Here is an 18,710-nt window from a genome sequence, read left to right as displayed (position 1 = left end):
AGAAGTAGGTCACACTTGCGTGAAACATGGATATTTAAGGAAGTGAGAATTTTATTTTTGTTCTTAAACAGAAGTATAACTTTGGAACTAAACAGGACCCGAATGTCCCGGCTCCAGGTGGTCATGCTGTTATTTTTCTCTCCCCAGGTGGGCAATTCTTGAGTTACAGAGCAATGAACAGTATAATGATAGCATCCAGGCCTATGCGGCAGGGGTGGCGGAGGCGGCGGTCACCCAGCGGGTAAGTGTCATGGATGTGCACTCTTCTGGAGTATAACAAGATCTGTTTATTACACCGTGCTGTATGTGTGTGGCCATATCACTCAGCCGGCGGCTCTCTCTCCCGACTCCCACTCCGCCCCACCAAACCTTCCTGTGTTCCCTATGAGAAAGCTGCTCGGGTCGGGCTCCTCTGACTGGGGCTGATCTCCTTGCAGAGCAAACAATCCATCATTGACATTCCAAGGGCCAGATCCTTCTCTCCCCTGACCCGATCTGTCGGGGAGAGTCAGGCGGCCCCCTTAGGCTGGGTCCATATTGCGTTTGTGGGCAGCGTTTAACGTATCCGTTACATAGCAGCATTAATGCTATGTAACGGATGCGTTAATGCACCCATAGACTGCAATAGACGAGCGCATCGCCAATGCATCTCATAATCGGCATGCGTTCGCGATGTGCCGTCATTCTGTGACGGACCCTCGGACTCGGTCTGCAGCGTTCGGGGGTCCGTCACTGCTAGCACAGACAGGGAAGCTGCGCTAAACGCGATCACAAAATGACAGTTGCGTTAATGCAGTCCGTCAACGCTATGTGTTGAATGGACTGCATTATACAAAGAACAAAAGAGAAAAGCAATATATCTACTTATGTGGATGTGGAGTTCCCATATGTAGATATATTGCTTTTCTCTTTTGTTCTTTGTATAATGCATTTTTGAATAGATCTTTGGTGAACCCACTTTTGACTAATTTGGCTGTGCCCTCGGTCCATATATTATTGCGAATGGACTGCATTAACACTATGTGAACCGAGCCTTATACATTAGCTGGTTGGCCTTTAATCTGTGGGGACCTTACGGACATGACTTAACAATGTAAAGGCGCCAACATATGCACAGATGGAGATCTCAGCTCAGTGACCTCCTTTAGAAATGTAATTGATCCGAGATCTACAGTAAATCTGCACGTTCTCCACTACCAGTGCCATTATTTTTTTTAAGACCACCATGAGATCCATCAATGCACACTCCATCCACGGCAAGGATAGTGTCACTTTGTATGTCAGGTCACTGCTTTGTGAACAGACACCAGAGGCAGGCCAAGGGGCCATGGTTGGAGCCAAAGACCCTCCCCACTATCCTGCCCTTAGGCACCTAGAAGCTAATTACACAAAAACGTCAAATGTAGGTCAAAGAAAGACCACAAAGCCAGTATCTTCACTGACGGTATCAATTAAATTTGTATTTATTTTACTCATTTATTTAGCGCCATTAATTTCACAGTGCGTTACAGACATAATCACTGTCCCCGATGGGACTCTCAATCTAGATTCCCTATCAGTATGTCTTTGGAGTGTGGGAGGAAACCCACCCAAACAAGGGGAGAACAGGATCCTTGGTGGGATTTGTGTCCAGGACCCCAGCACTGCAAGGCTATAGTTCTAACCACTGAGTCACCGTTCTACCCTGTATATAGTACGGTTTTAACCACTAAGCCACATTAGATCATAGTCAGCTGAACCCAGATATCAGTGTGATGGGCTCACGGTCAGTGTATGTGGTCCTCCCGGCTGAGGACTCCAAGGTCCAGCATGTTGGATTTGGGACTGTTGATCCTTTTTGATCTCCCAAAGATAAACCAACACCTCAGGAATATGGCAGAAGTTCTGTCCGAGAATGCATTATTGTTCAGCTGAGCCTAGCTCTTGTGTATGAGGGGTTTGGGAGAGAAAGCTGCCGGACGAACCATCATTAGACTCCCAGCTATCTGTTGTGTATGGCGGGTGTCACACTCTATGTTGTGCTCCATGCAGCACCTTATCAATCCCTGGGAGCAATGGCGTGAGGAAGGTCACCTCAGTAATGATGGCATGCAATTGAATCTTCCGCCAAAATTACTGACTTATAAAGGTGTCCTCCGTCTATTGGGATGATATTGCATTAGGCTTAAAAATATACCGCTGTACCCCCTGCAGGGCAGTCACTGAGGGATCTGCCTGACCATCAGGTATCGTGCATGCAGCCCATTCTAGCTAATGGCACCAGTGTTTGCTAAAGGCTGTCAGCTATACATTGTATCAGCATACATGTGGCACCTGCCAGAGCTCTTACTGCCCCATGTGCTCCATAGAAGTGACTGGGGCCGAGCTCCAATACCACCGACAACCTTCAGAAGGACGTAGCACGGTCTGTTTGTGCCAGAGAACGTCCGTCTTTCTAACTCGACAAACTCCAAATCCCTTTTTTTTTTTTTTTTTTTTTTTTTTTTTTCTTCTGATCAATGTCCTATCAAAAACCTAATGATATAAATGAATAGAAAGCTGCCACATCATCTCGCATGATAGATGGCCAATATGTTTGTTACATGTACATGACTACGGTCTATAAATATTCAACCCTCGTGCTCCATACACAGGAGCATACACCCGCCTACCTCTACTGGTGAGGAAACATGACGTTCATCACACAATGTGTCAGCAGTATTGGTCCACAGATCACCCCCGACTGACCTTTCCAGGATGGCGCCAGCAGCCGCCTCTCATGTTGAGGAATAAGTGAAGTATTAAATGGGATTTTTTTTTTTTTTTTTTTTTTAAATTCCAACCCAAATCCATGTACCTAGTTAGAGCACATGGACACCATAGTAGCTGGCACATGGCCATCAAGTGATATTGATGGGGGGAGGGGGGACCCTGGCTCGCCCCCGCTGCAAAATCAAGACCATGGATGATGTAGAGCTAAAGGGCGAGCAGGGAAACTCGAGAGGCCAGTATCAAAGATCAGGAGCCCATAGAAAGACATCGCATATGCAGATATATAGCATTTACAACTAATATCTGTCTGCAGCTCATCTACATGCATTGGATGAACACCATGGTTGGTTACTGTGGTCCATACAAGTACCAAACGCCATACTGTGAAAGGCTGAGGAACTACCTAGAGGCGAATTTAGCCTGGATGCAGGAGCAGATGGAGAAGGAGCAAGATCAGGATTACTGGCACCAGGTAAGATAGTGTTGTGTGGGTTTGAAAGAAACGTCCGCACTATGGAATATGTTGGTGCTATGTAATCAGTGAGAAATAAAGATGGTGGAGGGAAGTGGTCAGGCGATCCCTGACTTGCCAGTAACTGGCTAGCTTTGATATCAAGTAGCCGTGTAATCCCACCCAGAATAACAAAGGTAATATAGTAGGAAATGTGTGTATTTTATAGGGGAACCGTTCCTGCGGGCTCAGTTCACTGTAATCACACAAGCCTCACGTTCCTTCCCCTCCTCCAGTTCGGTGCTTTATCTCTGACAGCACTGCTGCAGCCAATATACAATTCCAGAGGTGATGTACATGGCAGGAGCCGCTGACCTCAGGGATTGGCTGCAGCTCTGGTGATGTGATGTCACCACTGCTACCAAACAGTTCAGGGCAGTGCCAGAGACAGTGCTGGACCCGGGGAAGGTGAGTAAAGTCCAGTGAACTGAGCTAGCAGAAAAAAGGCCTGAAAGGGGACACTCCCTTTAAGCTGTGCTTGTCCCGCAGTTGGCCTAGTATGCAAGGCCGTGGTGTTTCTAATACACTGCAGGGTACGGCTTGGCTGCACTGGTAAGTGATGCCATACTGTACATGTCCTGAAAGTCCCCCTGCCTCGGTGGCAATGAGCTCCTACACTGATAGATCTGGTAGAACAGGCTTTTACCGTAATCTTGTCATTGTAATTAATAAAGGGACACGGGATATCCGGCCCACCCGTCGGTAGTTCTCTCAGCAGGTCCGTGTGCTTTGACCAGACGATTCTGCAGGGCCTAATATCTGGGCTTTATAACAAATGGTTTTCGCTTAATACAAAGTGAATTTGTGCATTTTCAGGTTCGGCTGGCCCTGCTGCAACTGAAGGGCCTGGAGGACAGCTATGGCGGCCTCATCTCCTTTCCCCAGAAGGAGTTCACCCTTAGTCCCTTCGGGTTCCTGTAAGTCTTCAAGTTTAAGAATATATAATGGTTCCAAAGTGACTGGACTGACTATAAAAACAACCTAGTTTATGTATGGAAGAGAGGGGAAAGTTGCCCCAACATTCCCAGGTCCATTTTAAAGAAATATGGACATAAGAAATGTGTGTGGTTTTTTATTTTTTTTTTGTCCCCCTCATTTAAAAGTGATAATACAGACTCCTATCCAGAGACATCGGATTCAGGGGCATTCTGAATTTAAATACAGCAATACCGCAAAATAAAAAAACAAAGGGAGGAGGAAGGGGCATGCAAAAACAATACTGGACCAGACACAATTTGACATACTAGAGGACTGTTTAAACAATGTTAATATTTTGGTTCCTACTGTTCTTTCTCAGCCCCAGATTGAAACCTTACCAAGGGCCACAATTTTGTCCCTGACAAGACTTCGACCATTTTCAAACAATGCTTGATGTGCTTTGATTTGTATGACCTATGACTGTAAAGAAAAGTCGGTGATTAATGATAATTAGCGATGGTGAATGTGCTCGTATAACGTGTTATCTGCGCAGGCTCGGGTGTTATCAGAGTATCTTGGGCATGCTCGGATAATATGGTTGAGTCCCTGCAGCCTTAGACCGGGATCACACTACCGTCTGTGATGCAAGAAACTCGCACGAGTTTTTTTCCCTTCACCCATGACAGCACCACATGAGAGAGGGATCCGCCCCGCCAGGACAGGAACCTACTGAAACATAAGGGGCGGCACCTCTCCCCCGCTTCAGTTGGGTTCCTGTCCTGGAAAGGAATCCCTCTGACAGCGGCGGCGCCTGTCAGGATGAAAGACCCAGGGCCGTCCCGGCGTTTAAATTGCAGGGCTTACTTACCTGCGACGCCGGCCGTCGGCAGCTGGTAGCGCAGTCCCCGGGGTGTTGCCTGATCCGGGCCCCGGGTTCGTGCGGGCACGTCCTGATGTCCTCCCTTCGGAGGTTCCTCCACGTGCTGCCCTCCCCCTGCGCACGCGCCCATCCTTCGTCTGCTTGCAGGGGAAGCCGGGGGCGGAGATCGGCGTCCGACGTCAGCGGCGCAGAGGATTCTGGGAGCGCGACCGCTGACGTCATCGGGACGCGACGATCATGGCGCCGGGCGCGACGCCGGCCAGGAGAAGCGGCTGGCGGTCGCGGGGGGAGGGGTAATGAGGGGCACTCACTTTAAAGAAGGAGCAGAAGCGGCTGCAGGGGTGACAATGGCGTCTCAGGAGGATCGCTCACCGTCCCCATTGTCTCTGCCCCCTTCACAAGCTTCGGGTCGCAAGAGCCGCTCGAGCGGCAAAAGCAGCAGCCGTCCAAGTCACCGATCGAGGGATTCCTCGAGGTCAAAAGATCGCAGAACGCACGCTCCTTCGCAGCCCCAGAGCCCGGTATCGGTCTTTCCTGGGTGGTGAGTGATCTCCGTGAAAGTAGACAATGTTGTAATAGGGCTTCCTATGTCTTTTCCTTTTTTAGGGAGGCAAAAAAGCTACATGCAAAAAGAAGAATAAAGTATGTGCCATATGCCACAGCCCTTTAGCAAAGGACTACCAAAAGGACTTATGTGTCAGCTGTATCCAGCGGACTATGGCTGAAGAGGCACCGAGCCTGGCAACAAACCTCAGATCAATAATTAAGTCGGAGGTACAGGGCTCACTTAAAAAATTATTAAAAAAGAAAAGTAAGAGTAGGAAAGCCTCCCCGAGTTCCTCGTCAGGCTCCTCCTCTTCGGAGTACCAAGTTGAGCGCGGGTCGTCTTCATCCTCAGACAGTGATACGGGGGGCAGACCTTGCTTTCCCGTGGAAGATACGGACGCCCTCCTTAAAGCCATCAGGTCCACTATGGGCCTACAGGAGGAGAAAGTAGAGAGATCACTGGAGGATGTGATGTTTGGCGGCCTACAAGAAAGGAAAAAGCGTACCTTCCCGGTCAATGACAAAATTCAGGCCCTAATCGAGAGAGAGTGGAAGAAACCGGAGAAGTCAGGTAGCCTTCCCTCCTCTTCAAAGCGAAGATACCCCTTTGAGGCTAAGGACACGGACATCTGGGACAAAGTCCCAAAGATTGATGCCGCAGTGTCTAGGTCTTCCAAGAAGTCGGCCCTGCCCCTGGAGGATTCAGGGGTTTTGAGAGATCCCTTGGATAAAAAAGCGGACTCATACCTAAGGCACACTTGGGAGGCAGCGGCAGGGGGTCTGAAACCAGCAATAGCCGGCACCTGCACAGCCCGGTCATTAATGGTCTGGTTGCAACAACTGGAAGAAAAATTGGTCTCCAAAATGCCAAGGGAGAAAATTTTAGGTGAAATGTACCTACTACACGGAGCTGCCGCCTTCTTGGCGGACACCTCCGCCGACTCGATGAGGTTAACAGCAAGAGCAGCGGGGCTGTCGAACGCCGCAAGACGGGCGTTATGGCTCAAAGGCTGCCCTGGGGACATTCAGTCTAAGGCAAAATTATGCTCATTACCATGTGATGGGCAGTTCTTGTTTGGAAAAGACCTGGATGACATCCTAGAAAAAGCCAGTGATAAAAAGAAGGGCTTCCCCAGGTTCATGGGTGATCAAAGGAGACCGCCCTTTCGGAGGGGAAGGTTCAATAGAGGCCGTCCCCCGGGAGAACGGAAAAGGTGGGACGACAAGAGGAAGAAAGAACCAGGGTTTATGTTTGGGGGAAATACCTCAACCGCCAAAAAATCCCCGCAATGACACCAGCCCTCCTGTGGGGGGAAGATTGAGGCTCTTTATCCCAAGAATGGGAGAAAATATCGGCCAACAATTGGATCCTAAAAATTATAAAGAATGGCCTAAAAATCCCCTTCTTCCAGTATCCAAGAGCTTCATTTGTGGTGACCCCCGTCAGGAAGGAACCAGGAGAGCAATCAGCCTTAGAAACAGAAATCTTAGGGCTATTGGAGAAACAAGTTCTGGTAGAGGTCCCGGAAGATCAAGAAAGAAGGGGGTTCTATTCTCCCCTCTTCCTAATAAAAAAACCCGACCTTTCCTTCAGAACGATAATAAATCTCAGGCGCCTCAATCAATGGATCAAGAACCAAACATTCAAAATGGAATCAGTGACTTCGGCCATAAAGCTGTTACACCACAACTGCTTCATGGCCGTAATCGATTTGAAGGATGCCTATTACCATATCCTGATGCACCAAGAGTACCAAAAATACCTGAGAGTAGCCCTATACATCCAGGGCGACCTCAGGCATTTTCAATTCACAGCTCTTCCGTTTGGCATCTCCATAGCGCCAAGGATTTTTACAAAAGTAATAGTGGAAATGACAGCTTTCCTTCGAATCCACAATGTGATTATGGTGCCTTACTTGGACGATTTTCTGGTCATTGACAATTCAGAACATCACTGCGCACATCAGGTAGAGAAGATAACAGAGACCCTGCAAAGACTGGGTTGGATGGTAAACTTAAAAAAATCAAAACTTCAACCCCTAAGGAAACAAACGTTTCTAGGTTTCGTCTTGGACTCCGACCGTCAAGTTTGTCTCTTGCCAGAGAAAAAACTAGAGAAGGTGAGAGAAATGACCCTTACGGCAATACAGCATCCTCACATGACCCTAAGAAGGGCAATGTCCCTGTTGGGCACGCTAACAGCCTGTATCCCAGCGGTCAACTGGGCACAGTATCATACCCGACAACTGCAGGCGGAAATCTTGTCAGCCCAGAGACGATTGAAAGGGCGTTTAGAAGGGAAGCTGGAACTTTCCGAAAGGGTGAAAGACTCTCTCACTTGGTGGCTAGACGACACAAATTTAACAGGGGGAATTTTGTGGCACAGGCCCGTGTCCGATGTAATATTGACGGACGCAAGCTCCTCGGGATGGGGGGCACACCTGAGAGAACATATGGCCCAAGGGTCCTGGGGTCACATAGAGCAGAAAGCTTCCTCCAACTTAAGAGAGTTGAGAGCGATAAACAGGGCCCTAGAGGCATTCATTCCCAGGTTACAGGGTCAAAACGTCCAAATTATGTCAGACAACAGGGTGGCAGTGGCGTATGTCAACCACCAGGGAGGGACAAGGTCAAACTCCCTAATTGACGAAGCCAAAAGAATCTTCCTCAAAGCAGAGCAACACCTAGCCTCCCTAACAGCCCTGCATATCAAAGGGACAGAAAATGTTCAAGCTGACTTTTTAAGCCGCAACAAGTTAAAACAGGGAGAGTGGGCCTTGAATCGTGTAATATTCCAGAAGATAGTACAGTTATGGGGACAGCCAGTAATCGACCTCTTTGCCACCAAAAGCAACCGGCAAGTGAGAAGGTTCTGCTCATTAAACCCAGGGGAAAACCCGTGGGCAGTGGACGCTCTACAAATCCCGTGGCTGTTCAAGCTGAGCTATGCCTTTCCCCCAGTAGCGTTAATCCCGGCAGTAGTAAAAAAGATAAGAGACGAGCAAGCCAGAGTAATCCTCATAGCCCCGTTCTGGCCGAAAAGACCGTGGTTTTCTCTACTACAAATGATGTCTCTCTCGGACCCGTGGGTACTGCCAGAGATTCCAGATTTGTTAGCTCAGGGGCCGATATTCCACAAACAAGGGGCTCGATCTGACGGCGTGGAATTTGAGAGGTCACTTTTGAGAGATAAAGGGTTTTCCCCGGGGTTGGTGACTACTCTAATGAAAAGTAGAAAACCAATAACAACCAACATATATGGCAGAACGTGGAAAAAATTCCTACAATTCCTGGGAAAACCGTTAGGTCAAGAACCCCCAATCGAGTCCATCTTGGAGTTCTTGCAGGCAGGCCTACAGCTAGGCCTGGCGGTTAATACCCTCAAAGTGCAGGTTTCAGCGCTGGGTGCATTATACAATTGCAATATAGCGGCAAACAGATGGGTAGCCAGGTTTATAAAATCTTGCCACAGATCTAGGCCAGTTTCCTTACCAAAAATAGCTCCATGGGATCTAAATCTGGTGCTGGAAGCCCTCACGAAAGAGCCGTTTGAACCCATACAGCAGATTTCAACTAAAAATCTCACTCTAAAAACCATCATTTTGGTAGCTCTAACGTCGGCACGTAGAGTTAGTGACTTACAGGCCCTTTCAGTCAACCCACCATATACCCAGATATACCAGGATAGGGTGGTTATGAGAACAGACCCTGCTTACTTGCCGAAAGTAGTAACTAACTTTCACCGAAACCAAGAGATTGTCCTCCCTTCCTTTTGTGAGAATCCGAAAAACCCAGGGGAGGAAAAGTTTCATAGCCTAGATGTTAAAAGAACCCTAGTAGAGTATATGTCTATAACCAGCCAGTGGAGGAGGTCCCAGTCCCTATTTGTAGCCTTCCAGGGTGCTAGGAAAGGTTATGGAGTGTCAAAGGGGACTATTGCCCGATGGATTAGGGAGGCCATTAGTGTAGCGTATTCAGCTAGTGGCGTCCCGGTTCCTGACGGCATCAAGGCTCATTCCACCAGAGCCGTGGCGACCTCCTGGGCTGAGAAAGCAGAGGTATCAATAGAGCAAATTTGTAAGGCCGCTACCTGGGCCTCACCCTCAACTTTCTTTAGACACTATAGACTAAATCTGTCCTCCTCTGCTGACTTGACCTTTGGTAGAAGGGTGCTGCAAGCGGTGGTCCCTCCCTAAGGTGTTCGAAGTCTCCAGAATCTCTCATGTGGTGCTGTCATGAGTGAAGGGAAAACCACCATGGTTACTTACCGGTAGCCGGTTTTTCCAGAACCCATGACAGCACCCGTACATTCCCCCCCTTTTTCACCGTTTGGGTGTGCACAATAGTCGGGTGTATTTGTGTGATGTGGTGTTGGATAAAAATGTAACTAACCGGGGAGTCCTCTCAAATGCTCTGTAATCCAACTGAAGCGGGGGAGAGGTGCCGCCCCTTATGTTTCAGTAGGTTCCTGTCCTGGCGGGGCGGATCCCTCTCTCATGTGGTGCTGTCATGGGTTCCGGAAAAACCGGCTACCGGTAAGTAACCATGGTGGTATCACATCAACACCCGGCACTGCCGCCAGCACTCGGGACCGGTGCTGCGACTGCATGTATTTCTATGCAGTCTCAGCTCCGGTCCTGAGTGCTGGCGGTAGCGCCGGGTGTTGATGTGAGAGACTTGTGCGAGTTTCTCACATCACAGATGGTAGCGTGATCCTGGCCTAACAGGCAATCCCAGCATGTGTTGTGTCTAGCAGCCGCAAATAATGCAGCCGCAGGAACTTTTCTGAGCGTACTTGATACTCTGTTAAGACGTTATCAGAGCGAGTTCATTCATCGCTAATGATAACGAATGTAACAATTGTTTCAGGAGCAAAATGCTTTGGTTGCTCATAATGATTTAGAAAAGGAAAGCTATAATGATAATATGGTAGATATTGTCACACAGGCAGGAGGCGCATGTGATTTGGGGAACCATTGAGCCACGGGTCCAGGCTTACATAGCAGGGGCATGGCTATGTAGCTACCTGGTGTTCACTGGAGCTCCTGATGGTGAAGCCAGGCTTGAGCTTCAGGTAGCCTCCAGATATCACTCCTAGGCAGTCCCCGGTATAGCGTCTGCTGACCCAAAGGGTCACGCACGCAGACAATGACTCAACTCTGGTTCAGTTCAGATGGGGCTGGATTCCAAGGCTGGTTTTAGCAGTCTAGACATAGAGTACACGTTTAAGTACTGGCCACACACGGACCACGGGAGGAGGTTCAGGCACTGGCAACAAATGGACCAGGGGTTTGGGTTCAGGACCTAGCCTCACAAGGACCAGGGGACCTAACAACTCGCTAGTAGCACACTTCACTCACTAATGACTCGTGTTGCTTCAGCACCTCCCTATTGGGGAGGCTTCCTTTTATACAAGATGCCTCCCTGCTGTTGGCTGGGGGCAACCTAGCAGGTGCACATGCTGCCCCTTTTAAGAACAGGAGCGCTCACACTAGTTGTGACCTGCCAGACAAAGAAAGCAGGGAACATGTTGCACGGCTGGGGCGGTGAGTATGTCAGCATTTCTGCATGGTAGGAGAAGGGGAACCATGCAGGGGCGCCGACATTAACGTTACAGATGTTGAATCAATACTGTTCAAAGCTGCAAATCCTACCTATTACCCATTAAAATCTTAGGTTCCTGCATTAGACACTGTGGTTGAGTAAGAGCTCAAAGTATTGTGTGAAAAATCAATAAACGACAAATCTATCCCGTTCATATATCAATGCCATTTAGTCACTTAAAAACAATAAAAACTTGTTATTAAAAAATCTGACAACCAGGTGTGCAGTAGTCAGGCATAGTAATATTTTCTGTGCACAGGTTTATAACTTCTTGGATAATAATACAACTTATAAATGTGGTGTTAATAATCCCACAGTTTATTCCACTGTAGTTTTTAAAGAAATTACTGGAGGTAAGAGAAATTCAGGTGTTTTATCCCAAAAAATAAAAGCATTTTTATTGCCACAACATCCAATTGCGCCAATCTTTCATGGACGTTCCATGACGCAAAAAGAGATTGCCACCCCCATATTTGTCCAATAATTTCAGGAATGGGGTCCCTCAATTAACGTCTAAGTTCCCGGGTGGCTGATCATCCATCTCCTAAAGTATATGGAATGCCGGGTTTTGTAAAAGCAGCAGTTCTAAATGATTGGGCTGACATGAAATGCTACTCTAACCAGGGCTATGGAGTCAGAGGTTTGGCTTCCCGACTCCACAGCCCTGACCCTAGCTATAGTTTTCTTGTGAGGTGGTGGCTCTTTTTCAGGTATGGTAATCCGCACACTTTGGGCCTAAAAGCATTAGAACATCATCTCCTCAACTATCGAGATTATCTGAAACAATTAATCATATTTGCTACAGAGAGTGTTTATTACACAATTTTGTTAATTTTTTTTTTTTTTTTTTTCAAATTGAATGGAGAATTTTTTTTTTTTTTTTTGTACAGTGGGTGGGAGCTCCAGTGGGACTGTTTCTCACCATCTTTGGCTATCTTGTATGTGGCATGGTGAGAGGAATTTTTTTCTAATTGCTCAGATAACGATTCCTTATCTGACGTCGTTTGGTATGGCCGCTATGTTCATAGCATCCTCACTATATCGGGCGGCGACCATACCGACCTTCGTCTCCTTTGTAAATAATAATTTAAACCAGAAATTTATTTATTTTGTTTTCTCATTCAAACAAGAAAATGTCTTTTAGGGCTCATACTCACATGCGAGAAACTCGGACAAGTCTCGCACGTCAATACCTGACACTGCCGCCGGCACTTGGGAGCGGAGTGTTCAGCTGCATGTATTTCTCCCCGAACACACAATTAAAGCGATTCCTTACAATGATTTCACGCATGCATGGCCCGTATTTTCTGACAAGCATACGTTTTCTAATGAAAATGACCAAATGAAAAATGGGTTCAACATGCGAAGGTATTAAAACAATATTAGTAAATTGTACTAGAAAGCTTTGAAAAAATATTGTTTTGAACTTTTGGTCCCAGATTGAAAAACTAGGGAAAAATTTGACTAAAAGTGTTGATATACTAACATTCAATACACAATATGGCCTCCAATTCAATCAAATAAAAAAAAGTGTTTTTTATCAAGAAGAAATTTAAGTTTTTGATCAAGATTAGACCAATGTGCGAAAATTTTGCATGGGCCAAGTTAGGCAAGAAGAGAAATTTAAGTTTTTGATCAAGGTTACAGGGTGGTGGATCCTGAGGTCATAGCTATCCCAGAACAGTGTGGCAAGAACAAATGCAGTATATTCCAACATTTAGAAAAGAATAAATCAGTATCGCTCCTATAAAAGAAGGCAATATTTACTTTCATGAATTGTGACACCTACTATATAGTATATTGTATTGAATGTGCTGATCGTAATCTGTGTTGCACCATAAGAAAGTAAAATAAATGTTTCTGAATGCATGTATAGCATTAAAAAAAGTACCAGCACATACTCGAGGTGGTAAAATACGCAGTTGAAGAACATAACACCAACATCGACAGTCTTGGGTGCTATGGAATAGAAATAGGGTTATTTGTCAGAGGGAACTAGCATAAAAAACTGACACGGGCGATATCCAAAACAGCCCAAAAGATTAAAATATAGGAATGATATCATGTACTTGTATTACCGTATATTCTGGTGCACAAGCCAAGTTTTTCAGCACATTTTTTTTGTGTGCTGAAAACGCCCCCTCGGTTTATACATGAGTCATTGTCCCAGAAAGCCGGCGGGGGAGGGGAAGCGACGGAGCAGCTGGTCACAGAGGCAGGAGCCGACGGCTGTGGCTAAAGTCAGTGCTGCTGCTAAAGAGAAACGAATATTAATTTCTCTTATAGTGTGCAGTGACAGCTGCAGCCACAGCCGCCGGCTTCAAGAAGACATCATCCTCACCCTCCAGCGTGCCATGCATCTCGTTGCTTCCAGCAGCTCTTCCTGCGCTGAGCAATGACATGGCACCACTCATTAAGATAATGAATATGCACACGTCTCCATTCCCATAGGGGTGGACTGCATATTCATTACCTTAATGAGCTGTGTCCCGTGACCGCTCGGTGCAGGAAGAACTGCCGGAAGCCGGCACCAACGAGATGCTGCAAGGGCGCGCAGGTGGGTGAGTAGGATTTTTTTTTTTTTTTTTAAATATGAAGCCACACATCAGGACGGGGATGGGGGGACCATGCATACCTGGCTTATACTCAAGTCAGTAAGCTTACCCAGTTTTCCATGGCAAAACTTAGGTGTCTCAGCTTATACTCGGGTCTACTTTTACTCGAGTATATACTGTGTGTGTGTGTGTGTGTGTGTATGTATATGTGTGTGTGTGTATATATATATATATATATATATCGCCTGTCCATGGAAACACCATTATAAAATAGCTTTTTTTTCTGCATAGTATAGTTGTATGTTAATTGGTGCAATTATCAGAAAATGGAAGAAACGCCAATCTTTCTCATTCTGGACCTCCATGCAAAGTCTCGCCTTGTGGGGTAAGGATGATTCTGAGAGGTCAAATACATAGGATGACCTGGTCAGTGACTTGAAGAGAGCTGGGATCAGTCTCAAACATTAGTTAGTAATGCCCTACACCGTCATGGATTAAAATCCTGCAGGACACGCAAGGTCCCACTGCTCATGCCAGCACATGTCCAAGCCTGGTTGAAGTTTGACGGTGACCATATGGATGATCCAGAGAAGGCATTGGAGAAGGTCAGATGAGAACAAAATAGAACTTTTTGGTATCCACTCCTTTTGCCTTGTTTGCAGGAAGGACGAGTACAACCCTAAGAATGCTGTCCCAACCGTGAAGCATGGTGGGGGAAACGTCATACTTTGGGGGTGACTTTCTGCAATCGGGACAGGACGACTGCACCTTATTGGATGGGGTCCTGTATCATGTGATTTTTGGCTAATAACCTCCTTCCCTCAGTAGGAGGATTGAGGTCATTGCTGGGCCTTCCAGCATGACAATGACCTGAAACGCACAGCTAGGGCAACTAAGGAGTGGCTCCGTAAGAAGCATTTCAAAGTCCTGGAGTGGCCTAGCCAGTTTACAGACCTGAAGCCAATAGAAAATCTTTGGAGAGGGCTGAAACTCAATGTTGACCAGTGACAGCCCCAAAACCTTGAAGATCGGTATGGAAGAGAGGGCCAAAATCCATGCTGCAGTGTGTGCAAACTTGGTCAAGAACTACAGGAAATGTCTGACCTCTACAATTGCAAACTTTCTGTACCATATATTTAAGTATTGTATCAAATACTTATTTCATGCAATGAATCCTAATTCTTTATGTAAAAAAATCACTTTTTTTTTTCTACTATACTAAGAACATTGTTTACATTGAGAAGGTGTTGTCCATTAGTGGACAACCCCTTTTTAACCAACCTCACTTGTCCATCTTCTTTTCATGTCAGACTCTTTCAGCTTGGTGGTGACTTAGAAGATCTAGAAGCGGCGCTCAATAAGACCGATGCCTCCAGAGAGTTGGGCTCGGGGTCCTGCTCTGCTCTCATCAAGCTTCTTCCTGGGAATAAAGAACTCCTGGTGTCTCATGTAACCTGGAACACGTACCAATCCATGTTGCGCATCACCAAGAAGTACACCCTTCCCTTTCGCTCTAACCCCAATGGTGAGCAAGACCCATTCTCTGCTAATGACAATGAACACATAAGATTCCATGTAATGTAAAGAGGGTCCAAGAGAAGCTTACTGTGTGAGAGAGAATTTAGTTTGCCACTAAGTAAGTTGAATTGTAACTTTGTTTTAAGAGTTTACCAGGAATTAATTTTTTTACTTCATAGACTTCCTCTATATGAAATGACAAACAGAACTCTTGTTACGCTCCCCTGCTCCAGCTCTTCACCACTACCCCGGCCTTTTGCTGATCGGCTGCAGTGGTGACCTTACTTCAGCAGCGCTACAGTCAAGCTGCTCGTAAACACAAAATTCCTGGAAAGCTCAAGTCCAGTAACCATTCTACTAATTTTATTTCTTGCATAACTGTAGAATTTAACCAACTTTTTAATACATTTTTTGTAAAGTTATTGATTTGTGTCCGCAGATGATCAGTTACAATTCTTTGTCAGCAACAGATCTTAAAGGGAATCTGTCACCAGGTTTTTGCTATGGAATCTGAAACCAGCACAATGTAGGGGCAGAGATCCCCATTCCAGTGATGTCACTTGCTGGGATGCTTGGTACAGTTTTAATAAAGTCAGTGTTTTATCTGCCGCAGATCTACAAGTTCCTACTGCTTAGCTTAGTGGTGGGCGTGGGGTTATAGAAATATAACCCCACGCCCACCACTGATTGACAGTTTTCTGTTTACTCTGTGCATAGGCAGAAAGCTTCTATGGTGGGGGTTGGATTAGACTACCTGGCAGTAGGTTTAACCGTTTTCGAGTACAGTCAAACGTCTTTATAAATTAGATTGCAATGCACAGACTGGCCGGCAGGTCTCCTGACTCAACCATACACGTTTCGTAGAAATTTATATTGATCGAACAGTGACTTGAAATAAACCTACACCAAGCAAATCAGGGTGGTATTCGGACACAAGCCCTGATGGGACCCACGAACGTGCAGATAATCGCAACATGAAACTGCATAACTAATGTTGAATCACACAGGGAAGTCCCTTGCTGTCCATGAATTGTCACCTCAAAAGCCAGCTTCCCATTAATCTTGCCTAGGTAGTTATCGTTCGAGGCAGAAAATGGGGGGACCTTAACGATCCCATTAAAGGGTTTATAAAGGATTATAAAAACATTTTCTTCCATAACTGGCACCTCCTCTGATTACTGGCTGCATTGAATTGAATGAGGCTAGGCTGTGGTGCCATGCACAACCTTTAAACATGTTTGGGTTGATTACAAAAAATAGAGACAAACTAAGAGGGGCATTAATTATAGATTGTAAATGTGATCTTATGTTGTACTGTACTTTTTTGTTTACCTCTGACATAAGACGTTCCCGGGAGGTCTAGATTGCACTTTGAAGGCCTTTCTACCTGACTTCTTTGTCTCTGCAGGACAATCTGTTGTACCAGGCTCTGTGCAGACGTTTTCTTCTTACCCAGGAGCGATCTTCTCTGGTGATGACTTCTATATTCTGAGCAGTGGGCTAGTGAGTACCCATTACTTAATTGCATTATTAAAATGTATGTAAGGTGTCCTATAGAGGCTTCACCTCTCCACCAGATCCCTCCCTGCACTCATATTATTTTTAGATTATGTGATATCAAAGGGCAAATATATTATATAATGGGTGAAAGGGTGTAGGGCAAGCCGGCAGCTCTACGTTCTTGAACAACATGACAATACCCGTCTCACAATTACCGTCTAGCTTTCCCTATAAGTCTCTAACCATTAATGCCAAACCAGAAGCTCATCTACAGACAGCCTGTTTCAGGGGGTTTGCTCCTCATCAGTGTAGTACAAAGTACGGCTGGCTGAGTGGAACACCCTTGTGGAAGTATTGAATCTCCTTTTAAGGCTACAGAGGGGGACGTTGGTTATGTAATATAGCTGGTATTTAAAGTGTGGGGCGAGCGCAGCTCCCGAGTGCCCTCCACACATGCTGACCCATTAACAGGACGTTGATGATTCATGATCTGATGCAGGAAGTGGAACCAGCATTCCCTCACGTTGCTATGTATGTTACTATGTGTTAAAGCCAAATTGTACTGATTTTATAAGAAATATATTTAAGTGGTTGTTTTGTTTTTTTTTTTTTTGTTTTTTTTTACCAAATACGGTACTTTGGAGAAAATGAAATCTAATTAGACATTTTGCAGATCACCTTGGAAACAACCATTGGGAACAGCAATCCTGATCTCTGGAAATACATCCAACCCCAAAATTCTGTCCTGGAGTGGCTGAGGAATATTGTAGCAAACAGACTGGCCTCAGGAGGGAAAGAATGGGCCGATATATTCGCAAGGTTTAATAGTGGAACGTAAGTGGAGATGATCTTCTTGTGATGGATTGTGCATCATTGGTCAACATGCCTGAAGAATCAGGCAGCTATGGAACTAGAGTGGTATATGATGTGGGCCTGATCTTGAGCAACCATTGTTTACATTGAAGCAGTGGTACTGTAGTTTAATTTTTTTTTTTTTTTCTATTGCAAAAAAATTGACTATCACTGTACAACCTTTCCCTTAGGTACAATAATCAGTGGATGGTTGTGGATTACAAAAAATTCAATATTGGAAGCACAGAGGTACCCAGCGGACTTCTCACCATCCTAGAACAACTTCCGTAAGTTACATATTTTTTTCTGCCTTGAACTGGATGTATTGAAATGGACAATACAAGCTATCTAAATTGTATAAGAGGCGTCCATATCCTTTTCCTTGTTGGGGACTTTGCATCTAAAGGAAATCTGTCAGTAAGTTTTTGCTACCTCCATTTGACAGCAGCATGATGTAGGAAAACAGACCCTGAATTCAACGATGTATCACTTTGTGTCTGAACTGCTGCACTTAGTAAACTATCAGAGTTCTTAAATTTAACATGAAGCAGAGCTGAGAAAGGTAACTCCACCCACACCAGGCTCTGTATTTACAACGTCTATAGACAGTGTGCGCCTTATCACAGGAGGAGGCGGAGTCTGAGGAATGCCCTTGTGCAAACTAGTTTAAGCAATGATAATGTCATATTGCTAAAACCTTAACTGGCTGTGTGCTGTTTACATGCATTGAAGTGACCTGTCCTTAGATTGCATGGCAAAAACTTGCTGACAGATTCTTCTCTTTTAAAAATTAATTTTGGGGAATTGAAGAGTGTGACTGACTTGTCGTTTTGTTTTTTTTTTCCCTAGGTGCAATTTAATCCATGTTTATTGATGTGCAAAAGCTGTCTTGTTATTTATGGTCCATATTTATATAATTTTGTTTTTGTTCCCCCCCCCCCCCCCCAACACTTCTAGCGGTATGGTTGTTTCGGCAGATAAATCCGACCTTCTTTACCAAACTGGATATTGGGCAAGCTACAACGTCCCGTAAGTTAATCAACATAATCTGTCACGTCGGTGAAAACCTAGACCT

The 18,710-nt window shown here is 45.7% G+C and overlaps 1 protein-coding gene across 2 annotated transcripts in view; it reads left to right on the top strand.

Annotated features, from left to right (window-relative positions):
* The window catches only part of PLBD2 (phospholipase B domain containing 2), a 51,314-nt gene that overhangs the window by 2,334 nt on the left and 30,270 nt on the right, over positions 1-18,710 (top strand). For both annotated transcript variants that reach the window (XM_073582564.1, XM_073582563.1), the window contains 8 exons: positions 148-241; positions 3,065-3,223; positions 4,079-4,179; positions 15,076-15,290; positions 16,692-16,786; positions 17,457-17,617; positions 17,827-17,922; positions 18,593-18,664. In XM_073582564.1, coding sequence (XP_073438665.1) covers positions 148-241; positions 3,065-3,223; positions 4,079-4,179; positions 15,076-15,290; positions 16,692-16,786; positions 17,457-17,617; positions 17,827-17,922; positions 18,593-18,664 — 993 coding nt within the window. The remainder of the gene's footprint in view (positions 1-147; positions 242-3,064; positions 3,224-4,078; positions 4,180-15,075; positions 15,291-16,691; positions 16,787-17,456; positions 17,618-17,826; positions 17,923-18,592; positions 18,665-18,710) is intronic.

This window comes from Dendrobates tinctorius, unplaced genomic scaffold (genome assembly GCF_039654945.1).
Source record: "Dendrobates tinctorius isolate UK_male_01 unplaced genomic scaffold, ASM3965494v1 ptg000073l, whole genome shotgun sequence".
Classification (NCBI taxonomy): Eukaryota; Metazoa; Chordata; class Amphibia; order Anura; family Dendrobatidae; genus Dendrobates; species Dendrobates tinctorius.
The sequence above is the reverse complement of the archived record's forward strand: the minus strand, read 5'-3'. Positions and strand labels throughout refer to the sequence as shown.